This window comes from Trichosurus vulpecula, chromosome 5 (genome assembly GCF_011100635.1).
Source record: "Trichosurus vulpecula isolate mTriVul1 chromosome 5, mTriVul1.pri, whole genome shotgun sequence".
In the NCBI taxonomy this organism is placed as follows: Eukaryota; Metazoa; Chordata; class Mammalia; order Diprotodontia; family Phalangeridae; genus Trichosurus; species Trichosurus vulpecula.
In genome coordinates, this window is record NC_050577.1 from 66,468,099 (window position 1) to 66,486,659 (window position 18,561).

At 41.6% G+C, this 18,561-nt stretch overlaps 3 protein-coding genes across 3 annotated transcripts in view; 2 read left to right on the plus strand and 1 right to left on the minus strand.

Annotated features, from left to right (window-relative positions):
* LOC118850889 (protein adenylyltransferase SelO-like) overlaps nt 1–6,203 on the minus strand; it is a 59,220-nt gene extending 53,017 nt beyond the window's left edge. The window contains exon 1 of the mRNA XM_036760525.1: nt 5,972–6,203. Within this exon, the coding sequence (XP_036616420.1) occupies nt 5,972–6,203 (232 nt within the window). The remainder of the gene's footprint in view (nt 1–5,971) is intronic.
* Nucleotides 6,204–6,568: 365 nt separating this feature from the next.
* The window catches only part of PDSS1 (decaprenyl diphosphate synthase subunit 1), a 44,948-nt gene continuing 32,955 nt past the window's right edge, over nt 6,569–18,561 (plus strand). The window contains exons 1-2 of the mRNA XM_036761937.1: nt 6,569–6,712; nt 17,730–17,791. Of these exons, the coding sequence (XP_036617832.1) occupies nt 6,569–6,712; nt 17,730–17,791 (206 nt within the window). The remainder of the gene's footprint in view (nt 6,713–17,729; nt 17,792–18,561) is intronic.
* On the plus strand, nt 13,709–14,074 carry LOC118852242 (biogenesis of lysosome-related organelles complex 1 subunit 2-like). Its single transcript, XM_036761938.1, has one exon. The coding sequence runs from the start codon at nt 13,709–13,711 to the stop codon at nt 14,072–14,074; it is 366 nt and encodes a 121-aa protein (XP_036617833.1).

Sequence of the window (18,561 nt, forward strand, 5' to 3'; positions counted from 1 at the left end):
AAGAATATGTGCACGTCATGACTTGTTTACAATACGATACTATACAGTTACATGATGCAATATTGTGTCATCAGAATTTCAATGCAAGAAAAAAGCCAAGAATTTACAATAAATTATTAAATTTAAGATGTGTCATTTAAAAAAAGTATTTCCTGTATTTTTGAAATGATGTAAATTTCAAAAAACCACTAAAGGGTTGAAGAAAGTAGATTGGGGGGGCACTGAATAATTTTTTTAAAGGGGGAAGTATGCCAAATAAGTTTGGGAACCTCTGTGTTAGAGGTACGACTAGAACCCAGGTTGTACTGACTCTGAGGTCAGCTCTTTCCACTGTACCATGCTGACTCTCAATGAGCCCTAATAATAAAATCAACAAAGGTTACATGAGTAGCTCATGTAAATTATATTTAACGTGTATTCTTTAGGAAAGCAGGGAAATATAATCTGTTTTAGAAATCTTTGTTAAAATAGTCAAAATAGAAGTGCTTGGGCACTGTACGTAATAAGTGTTCATTATCCGGAAAGCCCAAAGAAGCTGAAAAAGACTAGTTATTGTATGTAGCACAGTAATAAAGTCTTGGTTCATCAGTACTCCCATTTGATAACATCAAGAGACATATAAGATGGAGAAATATTGTCAGAATGGTAGAATAAAAGCAAGAAAAAATCACCTTTTTTTGCTCATCATCTTTTTAAAAAATCCTCAAAACTCAAGCAGGATCATAGATTTAGAGATTCCCTATTGGTGACAATCAGAACTAAAAAAAATTCCTCTCAGTTCCTCCACCCGTTGAAAGATGAAATTATCATTAAAGCAAGTACAGAATTTGTTAAATGCATTGCTTTTGCTATCAAACTAATTTTTTTTCAAAATGAGAGCTAATTACAAGTAACTGGGCTGTATTTCATGAGATTTGATGATGTATCAGCCCCCAAACAATAAGAGAATAGCCTAAATTATTTATGAAAGATTAGTAATACATGTGATAATAAAACATACTAATAGAGTCTCCATATTGCTGTAAGAACTAATCCTAACACATGCAACATTTTAAAAAATATCATCATCCTACTAAATTATTTCTGTTATGTAAATATGGTTTAGATACCAAAGCAGGGACAAAGCAGAGAAAGAAAACCAGACACCAATATCCCTAGTGAATACTAGCTAAGAAGCTATAGCAACAATCAAAAGATTGTACCTTATAAAAAGGCTGAATTTCTACAACGAATTCAAGGTTGGCTCAGTAGTAGGAAAACTATGAACATAATCATATAAATAGCAAAAACAATCAAAATCACATGATTATATCAATACATGAAAAAGCTTTTGGCAAAATATAATACCTACTGCTATTAAAAACACCAAAAAGCATGAAAATAAATGGACTTTTGCTTAAACAGTGTATGACCAAAGTCTATAGACAGCATTATATATAATGAAAATAAACTACAGGCCTTTCTAATAAGACCAGGTTAAAGCAAGGATGTCCATTATCAACACTATTATCTAACAATTCTAGAAATTCTAGCTATAACAATAAGAAAAGAAAAAGAAATCAAAGGAGTAAATATAGATAGAGAACTCAAAATTATTGCTTTTTGCAGATGATATAATGGTCTATATAGAGAACCCTAGCGACTCAACTAAAATATTAATTTCAGCAAATGATTTCATCAAAGTACTATACTAAATAAATCCACACAAATTATCAGCATATATATTTATGCACAATATATACATGTGTGATATCTATTACCAAAGAAACCCAGGAGGAAGAGATAGAGAAATTCTATTCAAAATAACTACAGAATATATAAAATATTTTAAGAGTCTACCTACCAACACATACAAAGAAACTACTATAGATATGACTACAAAACATTTTAGAGAAATAAAGACAGACCCAAATAAATAGAGCAATATGACTTAGGGGTGAGCAATGATAACATAAGAATGACAATGCTACTGAAATAAATTTGTTTACTCAAAGCCACATAAACCAAAATACCAAAAAATTACTTTTGTGAGCTGGAAAAAATTATAGAATTTATCTGAAGTAACAAAAGATCAATATTCTCAAGGGAAATTTAAAAAAAATAAGAAGAGATCCTGGAAGTACCAGTTCTCAAATTATGTTACAAAATAGTCATCAAAACTATTTGGTGCTGGCTCAAAACCAGAGAAGTTGATCAGTGGAACAGATTAGGTACACAACTTACTGAAACTAACAAACATAGTAATATAGTTAAAGACCACAACTACTGGGATGAGGACTCACAATTCAACAAAAACTGCTGGAAAAATGAGAAAACAGTCTGGCAGATATTAGGTTTAGACCAATACTTCATACTACATACCAAGATGAGCTCCAAACAGTTTTATTAATTAAATATAAAAGATGACATTATTAAGAGAAAATTAGAGAAGGAAGAAAATACTTGTGGATAGGGGGACCAGAGAAGGGGCACTTATCACTGAAGATAAGACTAACAGTTTTGATTACATAAAATTGCAAAGTTTTCACACAAACAAAATCAATGCAGTTAATATTAAAAGGTTAACAGTTAACTGGGTTTTTACCCAGATTTATAGGCAGTTTTTTAAAAATAAATATCTCATATCTAATACAAGGAACTGATGGCAATATATAGTAAAAACCATCTCCAAATAGCCAGAGTTCAAAGACATGAATAGGAAGTTCTCAAAGGAAGAATTTCTAACTATCAACTTTACTTTTAAAAAACCCCTACAAATCACAATCAATAATATGAGAAGTGCAGATCAAAACAACTCTGAGTTTCTACCTCATAGCTATCTTATTGACCAAAAGAAAAATGGCAATTGTTGGAGAGGCTGTGGAAAAACAGGCACACTGATGTGCTATTTGTGGAGCTATGAATTAGTCCAGTCTGTCTAAAAAGTAATTTTGAACTAGGCCCAAAGTCATTCAATTGTGTGTACCCTTTGATCCCACAATGCCACCACAAGGCCTAAAGTCTAATAAAGGGGGAAAAAAAAACAAAATAAGACATATAGACAAAAATGTTTATATCAGCTCTTCTATTGTAGTAAAGAACTATAAATAAGGGAGTGCCCAACAACTGTAGAATGGTTGAACAAATCATGGTATATTAATGTAATGGAAACTTATTGCACCACAAAAATGGATAATGGGATGACTTCAGAGAATCTGGCAAGATTTGTATGAACTGATACAGTGAAGTGAAAAGAACAGGAGAATAATTGTGGCAACCCTGCTCAATTCAGTGACCAACCATTATTCTAGAAGACTAATGATGAAGCATAAAAACCATGACAGAAGGGTGATGGATTCAAGATGCAGCATGAAATATACATTTTTTTGGAAGTGAAAACTGGTGGGCTTACTTTGTTTGACTATGCTTATTTGTTAAAGAATTGTATTTTTCTTTTTTTATTTGGGATAAGAGAAGGGGAGGAGAGCTAATGTCAGAAAAAAAAAGAAAAGAAAGAAAAAAGGGCAAGTAAAAAAATTTTTTAACGTTCAGCAAACAATTGAAGGAAGCTCAAAAGGGAAATACAAATAAGTAGCAGTTTTAAAAAATTCATATGTTGATTTTGTTATATATGTTTTTTAAAAAGTTGTATGTGATAGATTCTCATTTTCACATGAAAGATCTTGTTTAATTTTTATATGAGTATTTTTTCTTTCTTAATAAATTCAGAATTTTTAAAAATGAGTGGCTCTCCCATCTTTTTTGGTTACGTGCATTACAAAGAAACCCTTCTCCTCCCCACAGCTTTTTGCATGCCTATGACCTAAACAGTAGTTGTATAAGAGTTCAAAGAGAATAATGTTCACCTCTTGACTGGCCACATCTAGAAGTCTGTGCAATACTCAAGTTTTATAGCTGACATTTTAAAACGAGCAATAAATTAGCTCCTCTTTCCACTAAAAAAAAATCATTAGCTTGGTAAAACAGAATTACCAAAAAGATATCTTGGAATGTTGGTCATCACTGAAGTAATATTTTTGACAACATATCAGTATATGATCCACTGGGAATGACTTAGCTATTCTCAGCATTACAATGATCCAAGACAATTCTGAAGGAAAAATGCTCCCCGTCTCCAGAGAAAGAACTGATGGGAGTCTAAAAACAGATCAAAGAATACGTTTTAAACTTTCTTTATTTTTCTTGGGGGGGAGGGGGTTGGTGTTTTCTTTCACAAACTAATATAGAAAACTATTTTGCTTGGCTACACACATATAACCTACATTAAATTGTTTGCCTTCTTAGTGAGGGGAGAAGAGAATTTGGAACTCAAAAACTTTTTTAGATGTTAAAAATTTTTACATGTAATTGTGAATACATATATATATACATGTGTGTCTGTATATGTGTGTGTGTGTGTGTATAAAATATACATACATATGTATCAGGATATATGCTGTGAGATGCAGTGTGTTGCAGTGGAACCTTAGGAATCAGAAGTCCTGTTTCTGACACATACTAGTTGAAGGATCCTGGGCAAGTCACTTAACTTAGGCAACTTTCTAAGACTTCAAGTCACAACCAGGTGTGGACTAGCTGAGGGAGTTTCCACATCACAAGTTCGCTACAGAGGTAACCCCAAAGGTGCCTTCTCAAAAAGGCAGGCCTCGAGGTTTAAAAATGTGCCTACATTTGAGTAACAGCAACAGGTCTCTCATTTGCAATGATAATTTACAGTGGGCGATAAACATCTAATCTACTTAGAAGGGCAAAATGAAGCAATTATCCCTATCTGGAACTGTCTGTAGCCTGCAGGTAGTGGTTGGCCACGGTGAAGACAGGTGCAAGGCTCAGAAATCGTTGATCACAGTCCTGGGCGGGTTTTTGGCCCATCCCTGTGGTTTAATCAGCGGAGGGAATTCTCCGCGAGCAAAGTGGGTGGGCATCGTAGCACCCGGCATAGGCATAGGCTTAAAAAGCTGCACGCCGGATTTTTTTGGGAGCCCTAGGAGAGTCACTACACGTCTGTGGGTGTTTCCCATTCGGTAACATGAGGAGCTCCTATGAGACAGCTCTAAGTCCCGTTCCAGCTGTCTGTCTAAGCTATAAGGTTGCTTATCAACCAGCAACCAAGTAAAATTTTTGAAAAGACTATCAGTCCCCGACACTAAGACGGAGTGCAATGTAGCCGAGTCAAGAAGTCCAGATTCTGACACATACACCCGCGGACTCCCGGAAAGTCCCGGGATCTCGCAGGACCCCGGGTAACTTTCCAAGACTTCAGGGGTGAATTGGTAGGATGAGCTGCCACACCCACCACCCATCAACCGGAACCATGTGCGACACCCAGCAGTCCATCAACCAGAACCGTGTGTGTATAATGCACATATACACGTGTGTACACATGTAAACGTGTATATGCAAGCATTCATAAACCTGCGTTTACATGCAAACAGATGTGCATACATATGGTTGATAACCAACATCGTCTATATGGATTTGCACATATACGTGGTTGGTCAGAGTCACACAGCCACTAAGTACCTGAAGCTAGACTCGAACCTAGGTCTCGGTGACTCAGTCAAAGCCTCTGAAGCCTCCGGGGCAGTAGATAACATAAGGCACCCGGAGGACAAGATTCCAAAATCAAGGGAGATGGACGATTTCGTGGGGTTTTTTTTCTTTCACAACAGGTGACTTCCCGAGACTTCCAAGACTGTTAAACTGTTGCCTGGGGAGGAAGTTTCCACACCGAGATGAACTCACCGGTCCTTGGCCCCTGTGTTCGGGGGTGTGTTGCACGTGTGTGCATATGTGTACTATGTGCATATGTGTACCTGCGTGCTGGTGTGTGCATATGTATACGTTGTGCACGTGTGTGCGTGCATGTGCATACACGGACACGGTCCTCCCGAGCTGCTCACGGTCACCACCCGGGATCCCGGCTCTGCCCGGCTCTCGGACCCTGGCCGCGGGCAGATCCCGTCTGTACCTATGAGGCTTTCGGAAGACAGGCTCCAAGGGCCGAGCGAGCTGCCCAGTCCGATTTTCCGTTCGCAGAAGCCCAGGTCGGATTCATTGCCGGTGAGGCGCCCGAGGCCGGGCCTCTGCCCCCAAGCGGGGGGCTCCTCCAGGAAGGCCCAGGCGGCTGCGCAGCTATGGAGCACGGCCAGCAGCGCGCGCCCCGCCGTCCCTAGCCTCCGGCGCCCCGCTCCTCTCTCCATGGGCGGACCCGTGCCTCAGGGCCTGGGGGAGGCCGGCAAGGGCACAGTGGCCAGGAAGGGAGGGCGGAGGTTCAACCGCGCCCGGAGTGCCCAGACGCGAGAGGCAGGACGGGGCGGGGCCGGGGGCGGAGTGCGCGTTCAGGCTCCCGCCCCCTCCTCTATTTCCCGTCGGGCCTTCCGCTCCTGCCCAGCGGACCACCTGGGGGGTCCGTGTGCTTGAGCCTCGCTCTCGGCTGGGACGGGAGGGGCAGCGAGGAGAAAAAGGTGTGGGCGGAAGCGCTTCTCCTGCCAGGTTTCCGGCTCCGGGTCCCCGCGGCGGGGAGGGGTGGGGGCGGAGCCGCCCGCCGCACTTGCAGAGCGGGATCATGGCCTCGTTGGGCTGGCGGTGGCGGCGCTGCTGCTCGTGGAGAGCGGCCTCGGGGAGCCCCGGGCTCGGCGCCCTGCGGAGGCCGCCCGAAGGCCGGGGATGGCCGGCCGCCGGCCGCCCCGCAACCGGCCCGTGGGGTCAGGTGAGTAGAGCCGCGAGGAAGGTAGAGGGCGGGCCAGAGAAGGCGCCGGGCGTGCAGAGGTCACGGCGCCAATGACAGCGGAATGAATGGGGAACCGGGAACCGGCACGTGTGCGGGGAGGGGGCCGGGCTTGAGAACCAGGCCCCGGGGGCACCGACTTCTAATCCGGGAAAGGGGCTTGGAGGCGGTCAGCTGGAGAGAGAGAAAGACGCGTGTGTGTGATGAGAACCACAGGGAGTGTGTATGAGAGAAGAATGTAAGTGTGTAAGAGCGTGAGAGTGCGATGTGTGTGACATCGTGTGTGTGATAGGAACCAGGGGTTCAGGGAGGGGCGTGCAGGGAGTTGGGAAGTTGAGACCCCGAGTGGCAGAGGGCGAGAGCCAGACCCCGGGCCACGGGCTTTGCAAGAGAAGCGGAGGGACGGGAAATAAGCCGGGTCTGGGGGGGCGTGTGTTTGGGGAGGGGGTGTTCAATGTGCAGCAGTGTTCCCTGGAGAAGAGTTGAGGGAGGGGAGGGGTAAAAGGGGCAGAAGGGGGACCGGGGGGGGGGGGACACTGAAGTAGACCTGATTCTTAGGGTGGTGTTGAGAGGGGAGGAGAGCTAGGGTCTCAGAAGAGGGGCTGGGATGGAATGCTGGGGCCGAAATATAGGTGAGAGCTGTCAGTCTGGAGTAGAAACTTAAAATTCAGCTTTAACTCTTCCCTTTTTCTTTATTGCCTCTTCCTAATCTGTGCCCCCTGGGATAGTGAGGGTGGTGTCCTGGGGTGGGGGACTGGGGGGTAACCTGTGCACAGAGATTAAGACCTAGGTGAGGAGGCGAGGAGAGAATTTGTATGTTGATGGCTCTGTGGGTGGGACTGAGCAGAGAGAAAAGGAAGAGAAAGATCCACAAGGGTACTCAAGGAGAAAATGGAGCCAGAAGGCTCACTAGAGCAGAGGGAATAGACAGTTCCGGTCCCTCCTCTGGGAGGTGAGGAAACCAAGTCACTAGCATCAAAATGTTCTTTTTACCATCCTGCCTGCCCCGCTTCCACCGATGTGGAGGAAGTGTGAAACACCTACAAGGAGAAAACTCTGTTTAGACAAGCTAGCAGTCTAGTTGGATGGGCAAGATGCACGCGCATTGACTTCAACAGATGGATTTTGAGTGCCTCTTCTACCTTCTCAGTGGTTCTGATATCTGATCCCTTCTCTCTACTCACATAGCCAATCACCCTTACTTTTATCACCCCTTTCTCGATTATTGTGAACAGCCTCTTACTCGGTCACTCTGCCACAAGTGTCTTACCATAACAGTCTGCCCTCCGCTCCAGGGATAGAATCATAGCACTCTTCTTTTTAATCAGTAAATCTAGTGCCTCCCTATTGGCTCATTTGCAAATGAGATATTTATAAAGCACTCAGCACAGTGACTGGCGCATTGTAGGTGCTTAATCGATGCTAAAATATAAATTCTCCTTCGTTTTTAAAGCCTTTCACAACCTGATCCCAGCCCCTTTTCAGCTTTGTTGTACATCAGTTCCCCTGAGTCTGCAGTCCAGCCAAATGGCCTTCTCTACTCCTCAAATTAACAAGCATTTATTAAGCACCTGCTGTGTGCCAGAAACTGTACTAAGCACTTGGGGATATAAAGAAAGGTTTAAAAAAAAAAAGGCCCTACTCTCTAAGAGCTGGCCTAGACCACACACTGCCTCCTGTCTCTGTGCCTTTTCACTTGCTCTGTCCCAGGTAGGCAGAATAGTTCCTCCACACCTCCAAGTTATAGATGCCCTCTTACTTCATAACTCAGCTCTAGAACCAGCACCTAAGTGAAGTCTTTCCTGAGTTACCCTACTGTTAGTGTGAACACCCTCTAACAACCTCGTATGTAATTACTTTGTGTTTATTCATATTTATTCTCTTTATATTCTGTTCTTGTCTCCTCTATTAGAATGTAACGCCCTTGAGAGCGGAGATTGTTGGTTTTTTTTTTTTCCAGAATCTTTAACTTGTTGATTTATAAGGCGTATACTGTGTGCAAGGTACAATGCTATCTGTTATGGGGAATATAAGGAAGAATAAAACAATATGGTAGGGGAATTGAGGCTTGTTTTAACTATAATATGGAGCAGTGAACACACCGGAGGGAACGATAGGTAGGGAAACAATTGGAGAACAAACATGCAAATTTAAAGATCCCCAGGAGTTCTGAGAAGGAAAAGGTTTGTGTGGACTGAAAGGCTTCCTTGGGGATGTTGAAATTAAATGGATCTTGCAGGCTAGGTAGGCTTAATATAGAGGAGGGTGAGGAAAGAGCGCTGTAGGTGAGTAGGCTAGTTCAGTGAACCCTCTTGGAGACCAGGAACTCCCTTGGTGTGAGTGTGGTGGGATCCAGATTAGAAGCTTTACCGGGAAGTACTGGGAGGGTGGGGCCAGAAGGTGGAAAGCTCAAAGTCCTCCATTCCCCAGCAAGCTTGCACCCAGTATAGTAGGAAGTAGGGAAGGGTTGCAGTCCATTTCTTAAGGAATACTGGTCCTAGTTTCAAATAGAGACATTGAGAACAGTTAAGAATGAGGTTGTTGCATTAATTTTAATGTAAGATGAAGGGATCGAGAATGAGGAATAAAGTAGAACTCACCCAACAGTAATGCGCCACCTTGTGACCTCTGTTTGGAACTATGATTGCAATGCTCTCATACCTCAGGGAGCCTAGATTTTTTCGCTGTGAGGAGTTTAGTAATACCAATAGTAGCTCACATTTATATAGCACTTCACACTGTCTCATTTGAGCTCTACAGGGACCTCTCTGAGGTAGGTGCATCCCCATTTTGCAGAGGGGCAAACAGATTTAGACAGGTTGTGACTTGCCCTGGGTCACAACGTCATAAGTCATTGAGTCAAGATTCAAATCCAGGTCTTCCTGGCTCCAAGTCAGTATTCTTTCTGCTAGCCTGTGCTTTGAGTTGCTGTGGCCAGAAAGAAAAAAGTGATCACGTGATAGCCTTTTGGTGATGAACTTCTTCAGATTAACTAGTTTAGTATTCAGGACATAGACATATAGCCCATCACCAGCCTTAACTAAAGTACAGGATCTGTTTTGAGAACCCAGAATTAAACGATAATAAAATAAGTTATGAGCTCCTTAAGGAAAGGACCGGATCTTACACTAAAGTTCATTTCAGTAAACACTTATTAGACACCTACTTTGTGCTGGGAATATAAACAAAAACCAAACAGTCTCTGTGGCATCTTAGGGACCTCTGTAGTCCTTCATATTTCCCATACTTAGCACTTTTTAAACTTGGTCAAAGGGTAAAGCTTTCCTGCCTTCCAACATATACACAGATGAGAAAATACAAAGTAATTTCAAAAGGTTAAGTAAGAATCCTAATGGGAGAAAGGAGGTCAAGAAAGACCTGTGGGAGGTGGCTTCTGAGCTGTGTTTTGAATAAAGCACTAAGCATTTTGTTCAAGAAAGGTAAGGCAACATGACACATGTGGAAGTATGTTTAACATGATTGTACATATATAACCTGTATTAGATTGCTTGGTGGGGGGGAGAAAAATTTGGAACTCAGAATTTTACAAAAATGAAAAAAATTTAAAAATTAAAAGAAAAACCATACCTAGAATCTATAGAATCCAAAATCTTGTTTTGGTTTTAAGATTTAATATCTTAATAAAGGCTAATAATTATTTAAAAGAAAAGAGAAGAAAGATGAGGAAGGGAAGCCTAAAATAGAATGCCTCACAATCCCCTTTGACTGGATAGTACATGACGGGTAGTAGTGTGAAATAAGTCTGGAAGGATGAGTACAAGCTAGATTGTGAAGGACCTTAAATGCCAGGTGAAGGACATTGAATTCTATCCTAGAGGCATTAAGGTGTGAGTGGGGAGCAGAGAGGGTGACATGTGTTGTAAAATCTGTCTTATAGAAATATCAAATTGGCAACTGTATGTAGGATGGATTAGAGAGGGAAGAGACTGGGAGATAGGTATATTAATTAGAAGGCTAATAAATATTAAGTACCTATTCTGTGCCAGACATTATGCTAGGGGTACAAGTGAAAAGAATGAAATGATCCCTACTCTGACTGGGGAGCTTGCATTAGCTTAGGTGAGAAGCATTGGGGCATAGGTAAAGGCTTTGTGAGTGGAGAGAAGTGTTGTGGAGATGGTGTTGGCAAGTGATCAACTAGGGGGCTAATGGAGTGAGGAGAGTCAAGATTGACTCACCTAGGAAGTAATTGGATAGTAATTGGATAGTAACTTATATTCTGAGAATATAAGTTGTATTTGAGGTAATACCCAAGTGGAGATATCCATTAGGTATTCAGAAACTTGATGATCAGAACACAAATAAAGATCAAAGGTGCTTAGAAGCAGGAATCACTTGCATTGAGGTTTGAGTAGTAGTAGCTGAGTCCCCAGAGGGTGTAAAGGTAGAGAGAAGAGCAGAGGGCAGAGGATCGAAGCTTTTGAGAACACCTGAAGCTTTTGAGAACACCCGTAAACAGTATCTATAAAAAACTAAATTACTGGGAGGGGGAGGATAGGGTGTCAAGAGGCCAAAGTTTAAGCATTTTCAGCTTCTCCTGATTTCATTTGTGGCTTTAAAACTCCACTCTGCTTTAATTATTCACATTATCAAACTAGTACTCTGTTTAAGGGGGGGGGGGTATAGTTAATGTAATTAGGGAAACTGGAGTGAATAAGATAGAAGTCCTGTTGGAGTAAGGACATAAAATAATGGAAAGTATTGGAGTTGGAAGACCTAGATTTGAGTTGCAGCCATGCCATATGGCCATGAGTTAAGTCTCTTAAAATGTGAAACTCAGTTTCCTTATCAGTGAAATGAGAATAACAATAACCGATCATCATTGATCATATATGATAACATATCTGAAAACACTTTATGAACTGCACATTTAAGATAGTATTTTTCATATATTTCCTTCATTTCCATCTGCTTTCCCTTTGCTCTTGAAAGCTGGTCCTTTTATAGTCTAGTGGTGCTTGTGCATCCTGGGGCTAGTCCAGGGACCTTGGACGGAACCTGGTCATACTGAGTACAGAGGGTCAGTGATTCCAGACTTGATTCCCAACTCCCCTAAAATCCAGCCCTTAAAGCTTTCTTGCACTTCATTCTGACTTTGTAGTCAGCTAAAATTCCTCTTTTTTTTTTAACATATACTTCTGTTAAGCCATGTCTTCTCCATCCTGTACTTATGTAAGTCAAGTTTCTTTGGACTTAAGCACAGGCCTTTATCCTTTTGAAATTTCATTTTGTTAGTTTGGGTATTGTTCTATCCTAGCGAGATCTTTTTGAATTACAATTCAACTCTCCAACATCTACATTCTTCCAACTTTAGTCATTCAGATCTTTGACTCCAGTGGTGCCTTCTACATCTTCATTCATAACCTTGGTAAAAATATTAAACAGGAATGGGCCAAAGATTGAGCCCTGTGGCAAGTGTTAGAGATCTTTCTTGCAAGGTGATGTATTCCCAACAGTTTACATCTGTGGATGCAGTTATTCTGTAAACTATGATTGAGTGATGATGATCTAGCCTATGTTTATTCACCTGGTTCACAAGGATATCACGAGAAACTTTGTCACTCTACTTCCTGCTGTCACCCGCATGTTGACAGCATTTCCCCCATAGCTATCTAGTAACACAGTAAAGGATGCAGATTTCAATTTGATAAACATTTCTTAAGCAAGATGCAGGGGATACAGATATCTGAACAGAAGATGACGGCTGGAAAGCAGGGATTTGCCTAGGACTCTCCCCCAGGACCCTCCAAACACCAATAAAAAATGGCTCTGAACAAATTCTAGAACTGCAGAACCCAGGGAATAGTAGGGGGAAGAAGGGCTCCAGCCCAGGACAGCCTGGATGGTGGCTGGGTAAGGTCTATTGCACGGAGCTGGGAGTGGAACAGAGCAGAGCCCAGCATGGGCAGCACCTGAAACAACCAGACCAGGAGCCAGGCGGAGCAGGCCCTAGCACCCTGAATCAGTGAGCTGTGGCAGTTACCAGACTTCTCAACCCACAAACACCAAAGACAACAGAGGTTAGTGGGAAAAACTGCTGGGGCAGAGTGAAATGAGTTCGTGGTTTGGCCACCGCCCCGGGGGTAGCGGAGGTGGTGCAGCTACAGACAGCTACAGTTGCCTCTGGCCCCAGGCCCACCTGGTGGGAGGAATTAAGTGGCGGGTCAGAGCAGGAGAGCAGAGCCTGCTTAGATCTGAGTCCAGTGTGGGTTGGCGGTTCTTGGGGGACAAGGAACACTGGTGTGGCAGAGTTTACTGTGCAGAAATAGCTCTGAAAACAACAGCACAGCTCCTCAAGCTTGGGACAAAGTACTCTGTACTCTACAAGCAATCATGCCTCGATGAAAATCCCAAAGGTCAAGTAGTTGGCTGGGAACATGGCCGGGCAGCAAAAACGGACTCAGATTCAGACTCAGACTTTGGAATCTTTCTTTGGTGACAAAGAAGACCAAAACGTACAGCCAGAAGAAGTCAACAAAGTCAAAGAGCCTACATCAAAAGCCTCCAAGGAAAACATGAACTGGTCTCAGGCCATGGAAGAGCTCAAAAAGGATTTGGAAAAGCAAATTAGAGAAGTAGAGGAAAAATTGGGAAGAGAAATGAGAGTGATGCAAGAAAATCATGAAAAACAAGCCAATGACTTGCTAAAGGAGACCCAAAAAAAATACTGAAGAAAATAACACCTTACAAAATAGACTAGCTCAAATGGCAAAAGAGCTCCAAAAAGCCAACGAAGAGAAGAATGCCTTGAAGAATGCAGAATTAGCCAAATGGAAAAGGAGGTCCAAAAGACCACTGAAGAAAATACTACCTTAAAAATTAGATTGGAGAGCCCCTTTTCTCCCTTTCCTTCCACTCTTGCCCCTCTCCCTTCCCCCCTTTCTTTCCCCTTTCTTCGCCATCCCATCCTTCCCTCCATCCTTTCTCCTACCTCCCTTCCCCGGCCTAGACGATGCCATGGTGGAGACTGCGGAGGAGGCCACAGAGCCCACCAAGGCGGACATCACGGGGCTGTGCCAGGACATATTCTCCAAAATGGCCACGTACTTGACGGGTGAGCTCACAGCTACCAGTGAAGACTATAAACTTCTGGAAAATATGAACCAACTGACTAGCTCGAAGTATCTAGAAATGAAAGATATTGCAGTAAACGTAAGTAAAAACCTAAAGGACTTAAACCAGAAATATGCAGCACTTCAGCCTTATCTGGATCAGATCACTCTAATTGAGGAGCAAGTAGCAGCTCTTGAGCAGGCAGCTTACAAATTGGATGCATATTCAAAGAAACTAGAAGCAAAGTACAAGAAGTTAGAGAAGCGATGAAAGAATTCTTTAGCACAGAGACTTTTAACTACAAGAATGTTTTGTAAGAGCTGAAATAAGTGGGATGGAACTTATCACTATGCTTCAATTCCTAAAAAAAGCGGTGCTGCTGATCCAAGGAGAATCCCAGCCCCCACCTCTGGTTGGATGTGTAACTCTGGCCACCTCCACCCCCGCCATGTTTTCCTAAACCTGTACCCCCCAACCTCATCTTAATCGCGTGTTTCATTGTGTGCCCTGGACCAAGGCTCAGAAATCAGGATCAACCCCGTCTAGAGCAGACACAGACGAGAGACTCTAGTCTCCCTGTCTCTTCCCTCCCTCTCCTCTAGGCCCTCCCACACCCACCCCTTTCACAACCTGTTCTTGAACTTAAATAATAAATGCCAACATATGACCCTGAAAAAAAATAAATTAGATTGGAGCAAGTGGAAGCCAGTGACTTGATGAGAAATCAAGATATTATAAAACAGAACCAAAGGAATGAAAAAATGGAAGACAATGTGAAATATCTCATTGAAAAAATCACTGACCTGGAAAATAGATCCAGGAGAGATCAATTATTGGACTACCTGAAAGCCATGACCAAAAAAAGAGCCTAGATATCATCTTTCAAGAAATTATCAAGGACAACTGCCCTGATATTCTAGAGCCAGAAGGTAAAATAGAAATTGAAAGAATCCACCAATCGCCTCCTGAAAAAGATCCCAAAAAAGAAAACTCCTAGGAATATTGTCGCCAAATTCCAGAGCTCCCAGATCAAGGAGAAAATACTGCAAGCAGCCAGAAGGAAACAATTTGAGTACTGTGGAAACACAATTAGGATAACACAAGATCTAGCAGCTTCTACATTAAGGGATCGAAGGGCTTGGCATATGATATTCCGGAGGTCAGTGGAGCTAGGACTAAAACCAAGAATCACCTACCCAGCAAAACTGAGTATCATGCTCCAAGGCAAAATATGGATTTTCGACAAAATAGAGGACTTTCAAGCTTTCTCAGTGAAAAGACCAGAGCTGAATAGAAAACTTGACTTTCAAAAACAAGAATCAAGAGAAGCATGAAAGGTAAACAAGAAAAAGAAATCATAAGGGACTTACTAAAGTTGAACAGTTTTACATTCCTACATGGAAAGATGATGTGTATAAATCATGAAACCTCAGTATTAGGGTAGCTGAAGGGAGTATCCATACATACATACATACATACATAGACATAGGGCACAGGGTGAATTGAATATGAAGGGATGATATCTTTAAAAAATAAAATTAAGGGATGAGAGAGAAATATATTTAGAAAGGGAGAGATAGAATGGGGTAAATTATCTTGCACAGAAGGGGCAAGAAAAAGCAGTTCTGTAGAAAGGGAAGAGAGGGCAGGTGAGGGGGAATGAGTGAATCTTGTTCTCATCGGATTTGACCTGAGGAGGGAATAACATACACACTCAATTGGGTATCTTACCCCACAGGAAAGAAGGAGGAAGGAGATAAAAAAGGGGGGACGATAGAAGGGAGGGCAAATAGGGGGAGGAGGTAATCAAAAGCAAACACTTTCAAAAAGGGACAGAGTCAAGGGATAAAACTGAATAAAGGGGGATAGGATAGGAAGGAGCAAAATATAGTTAGTCTTTCACAACATGAGTATTGTCGAAGGGTTTTACATAATCATACACATGCAGCCTATGTTGAATTGCTTGCCTTCTTGGGGTGGGTAGGGAGGGAAGAGGGGAGAGAATTTGGAGCTCAAAGTTTTAAAAGCAGATATTCAAAAAAGAAAGTTTTTGCATGCAACTAGGAAATAAGATATATAGGCAATGGGGCATAGAAATCTATCTTGCCCTACAAGAAAGTAAGGGAAAAAGGGATGAGGGGGAGTGGGGTGACAGAAGGGAGAGCTGACTGGGGAGCGGGGCAATCAGAATATATGCCATCTTGGAGTGGGGGAGGAGGGTAGAAATAGGGAGAAAATGTGTAATTCAAACTCTTGTGAAAATCAATGCTGAACACCAAAAATATTAAATAAATAAATAATGATTTGAAAAAATAAGAAAATATATCTGGAAAAAAAAAAAAGATGCAGGAGATACACAGATTGGCATGACACAGAGTCCGATCCCTAGCAGCTTACAGTCTGACAGGAGAAATGACTTTTACAAATATCCATGATGCAAAGGATAACATAATAAGCTCCAAGGAGTGGGCTGGGCAAAGTGCTCTGAAAATGGTTAAGGTGGCTTTAAAAATCTGGTTGCAAGAAAATGGCTTAAATATATGCTCCTATATAGAGGAGGATGTCTTCTAGTCATGGTCTTATTTCCTGGGATGTTTGGGACATCAATCAGTAAACATTTATTAAGCATCTACTGTGTGCCTGGCACTGTGCATCTGAATAAAGAACCAAGCCTGCCCTTTTTATTACAAGTACCTATGCAAATTTCCCTTCTCCATCATTGTAACTAATGCTTCATTATTATTATTATTATTATTATTATTTTTGCTGTGTTCCCAAACCCTATTCTACCAAATCTTCACCTACTTCCCCATGTGTCCTTATGCTTTACTCCAGGCACAAGCTGTTTCCTGTTTCTCATAGTTCTCGTAGCACTTAAAGAGATCATCCAATTTACTCCCACCCCAGCCCCTCCATTATACACGTGAGCAAACTAAGGTCAAGAGACAAGTGACTCGCCTCATATCTCCCAGGTAGTAAGCAGTAGAACTGGTATTTGAACAGTTACTCCAGTGTCTCCATGATGTGACTTGTGCTGTCTTGGAAACTATGCTTCCAGTTTACAAAGAAGTTCATCTGAGTTAGTTTTAATACCCTTCTTTGCTATTGCTAGAGCTTTTTTCCATGTTTGGTAATAGAAAAAGTCATGGGCTTTGTAGACAACAGGAGAAAATGAATAATGATGAATCAATAATTTTTTAAGATCCAGGTAGAGTGTGAGATAAATCATTTTGGTACACGTCATTTAAAAAACCAATCTGGGTTTATGAAGACAAATTGTGCTTCGCCTAGCTTCTCTGTCAAAGTATTAATAAAGGAGAACAGGACACATCTCAGCTTCCGCCTTTGTTTTTTCTTGATGGGATCACAGTTTTATTTGTCTGTTGGTTGGGTCTTAGAGATGATAATAGGAGAGTGACACCGTAGGATCATAGGATCATAGATTTGGAGCTAGAAGGAAAGTTACTGGCTGCACATCAGAAAATCAGGATTGAAATCAGGCCTTTTGATTTCAAGTCCAGTGTGCCTCCCACTGGGTTAATGATGATAGTGATGTACCCCACTCTAGAAACGTATAATCTATACATCTGAAAGTGTTTTATTTTATTAGTGTGGAGAGCTCCCCGTGTGGAAATTCCCTCAATCAATATACATCAATAACTCATCTAATTTATAGACTAAAAATTTTTCAGCTCTATTCCTTTTCAAGTTACAAATTATTGTATAGTATCACTTAAGCAGTTTATTAAAGTTTATTGTTATGGGACTGAATCTAAGTAGGAGGAAATTCATTGCAGAATTATCATTTTGCTAAAGTTTACAGTCCAACTAAATGAGGGAACTTGGAAGGAAGAGTTTTTATTTAATAAGAATTACAGAGCTTCATGTTAACATTTTTTCCTTCAGCTTGTCTTTTCTTTTATAGACGCCTAATTTCAGTCTTGTGAGGTGTTTGTTATCCTGTCCAAATAGGCACAGTATATCACGGTAAGTTTTATAATCCCTTTAAACATCGGGCAGCTAAAATTGTTGAGTAGCATAAACAATCTGTTTATTTAAAATAACCTGGGAATAGGCATTTCTGGTTAATTGGAATATTCTGTTTAACTGAGAGTCACCATATATGAGGGAGGTTGGGAAGTTGGTGATATCCATTTTTTTAGTGCTAAAAAGTACATTTTAGTTCCCCGATGTCCTGGTCACCCATTGGATCATTAGTTAAGTTGACTATTTTGTTTGTGAGCTGGAGAAAGTGAGGGAGTGGGGATGATAAGAGAGGCAGATTCCTGAAAGCCTGGGGATGTTCCAGAAGATCTGCCGGGCTGGGTGCCTTAACCCTTGCCATACATGGCATGGATCACCCATTAGAATGGAAGCACCATAAACTATACTTGACATAAAACTACTAAACAGTTTCATATCTATTTGCTGTATGTTGCAACCCCAGAATTTTGTGTTTTGATTCTGAGTAACCAGGAGTTACTCTGCAGAAATAAAGGTTGAAGCTTCTGTTTTTGGAAACGAATTAGGAGATCTTGATCCCTTTTTTCCAGATAGGTAAATGTGAGGCCTTATCTCCAGCATGATGAATCTGTGTCCCATGAGGTTACAATATTAAGGTTTTTTCTGATTTATAATGACCTCCTTTCTATCTTTTAATCTGCATGTGCATATCATGACTTTAGTTTTCTTTTATTGAAAAATAGTGCCTTCATAATGAATGAAAGAGTCTTGCCTCTTCTTGTTTCCATCACTGC

Coding starts and splice junctions, on each gene's coding strand:
- LOC118852242 (XM_036761938.1), top strand. CDS start 13,709: ATGGTGGAGACTGCGGAGGAGGCCACAGAGCCCACCAAGGCGGACATC.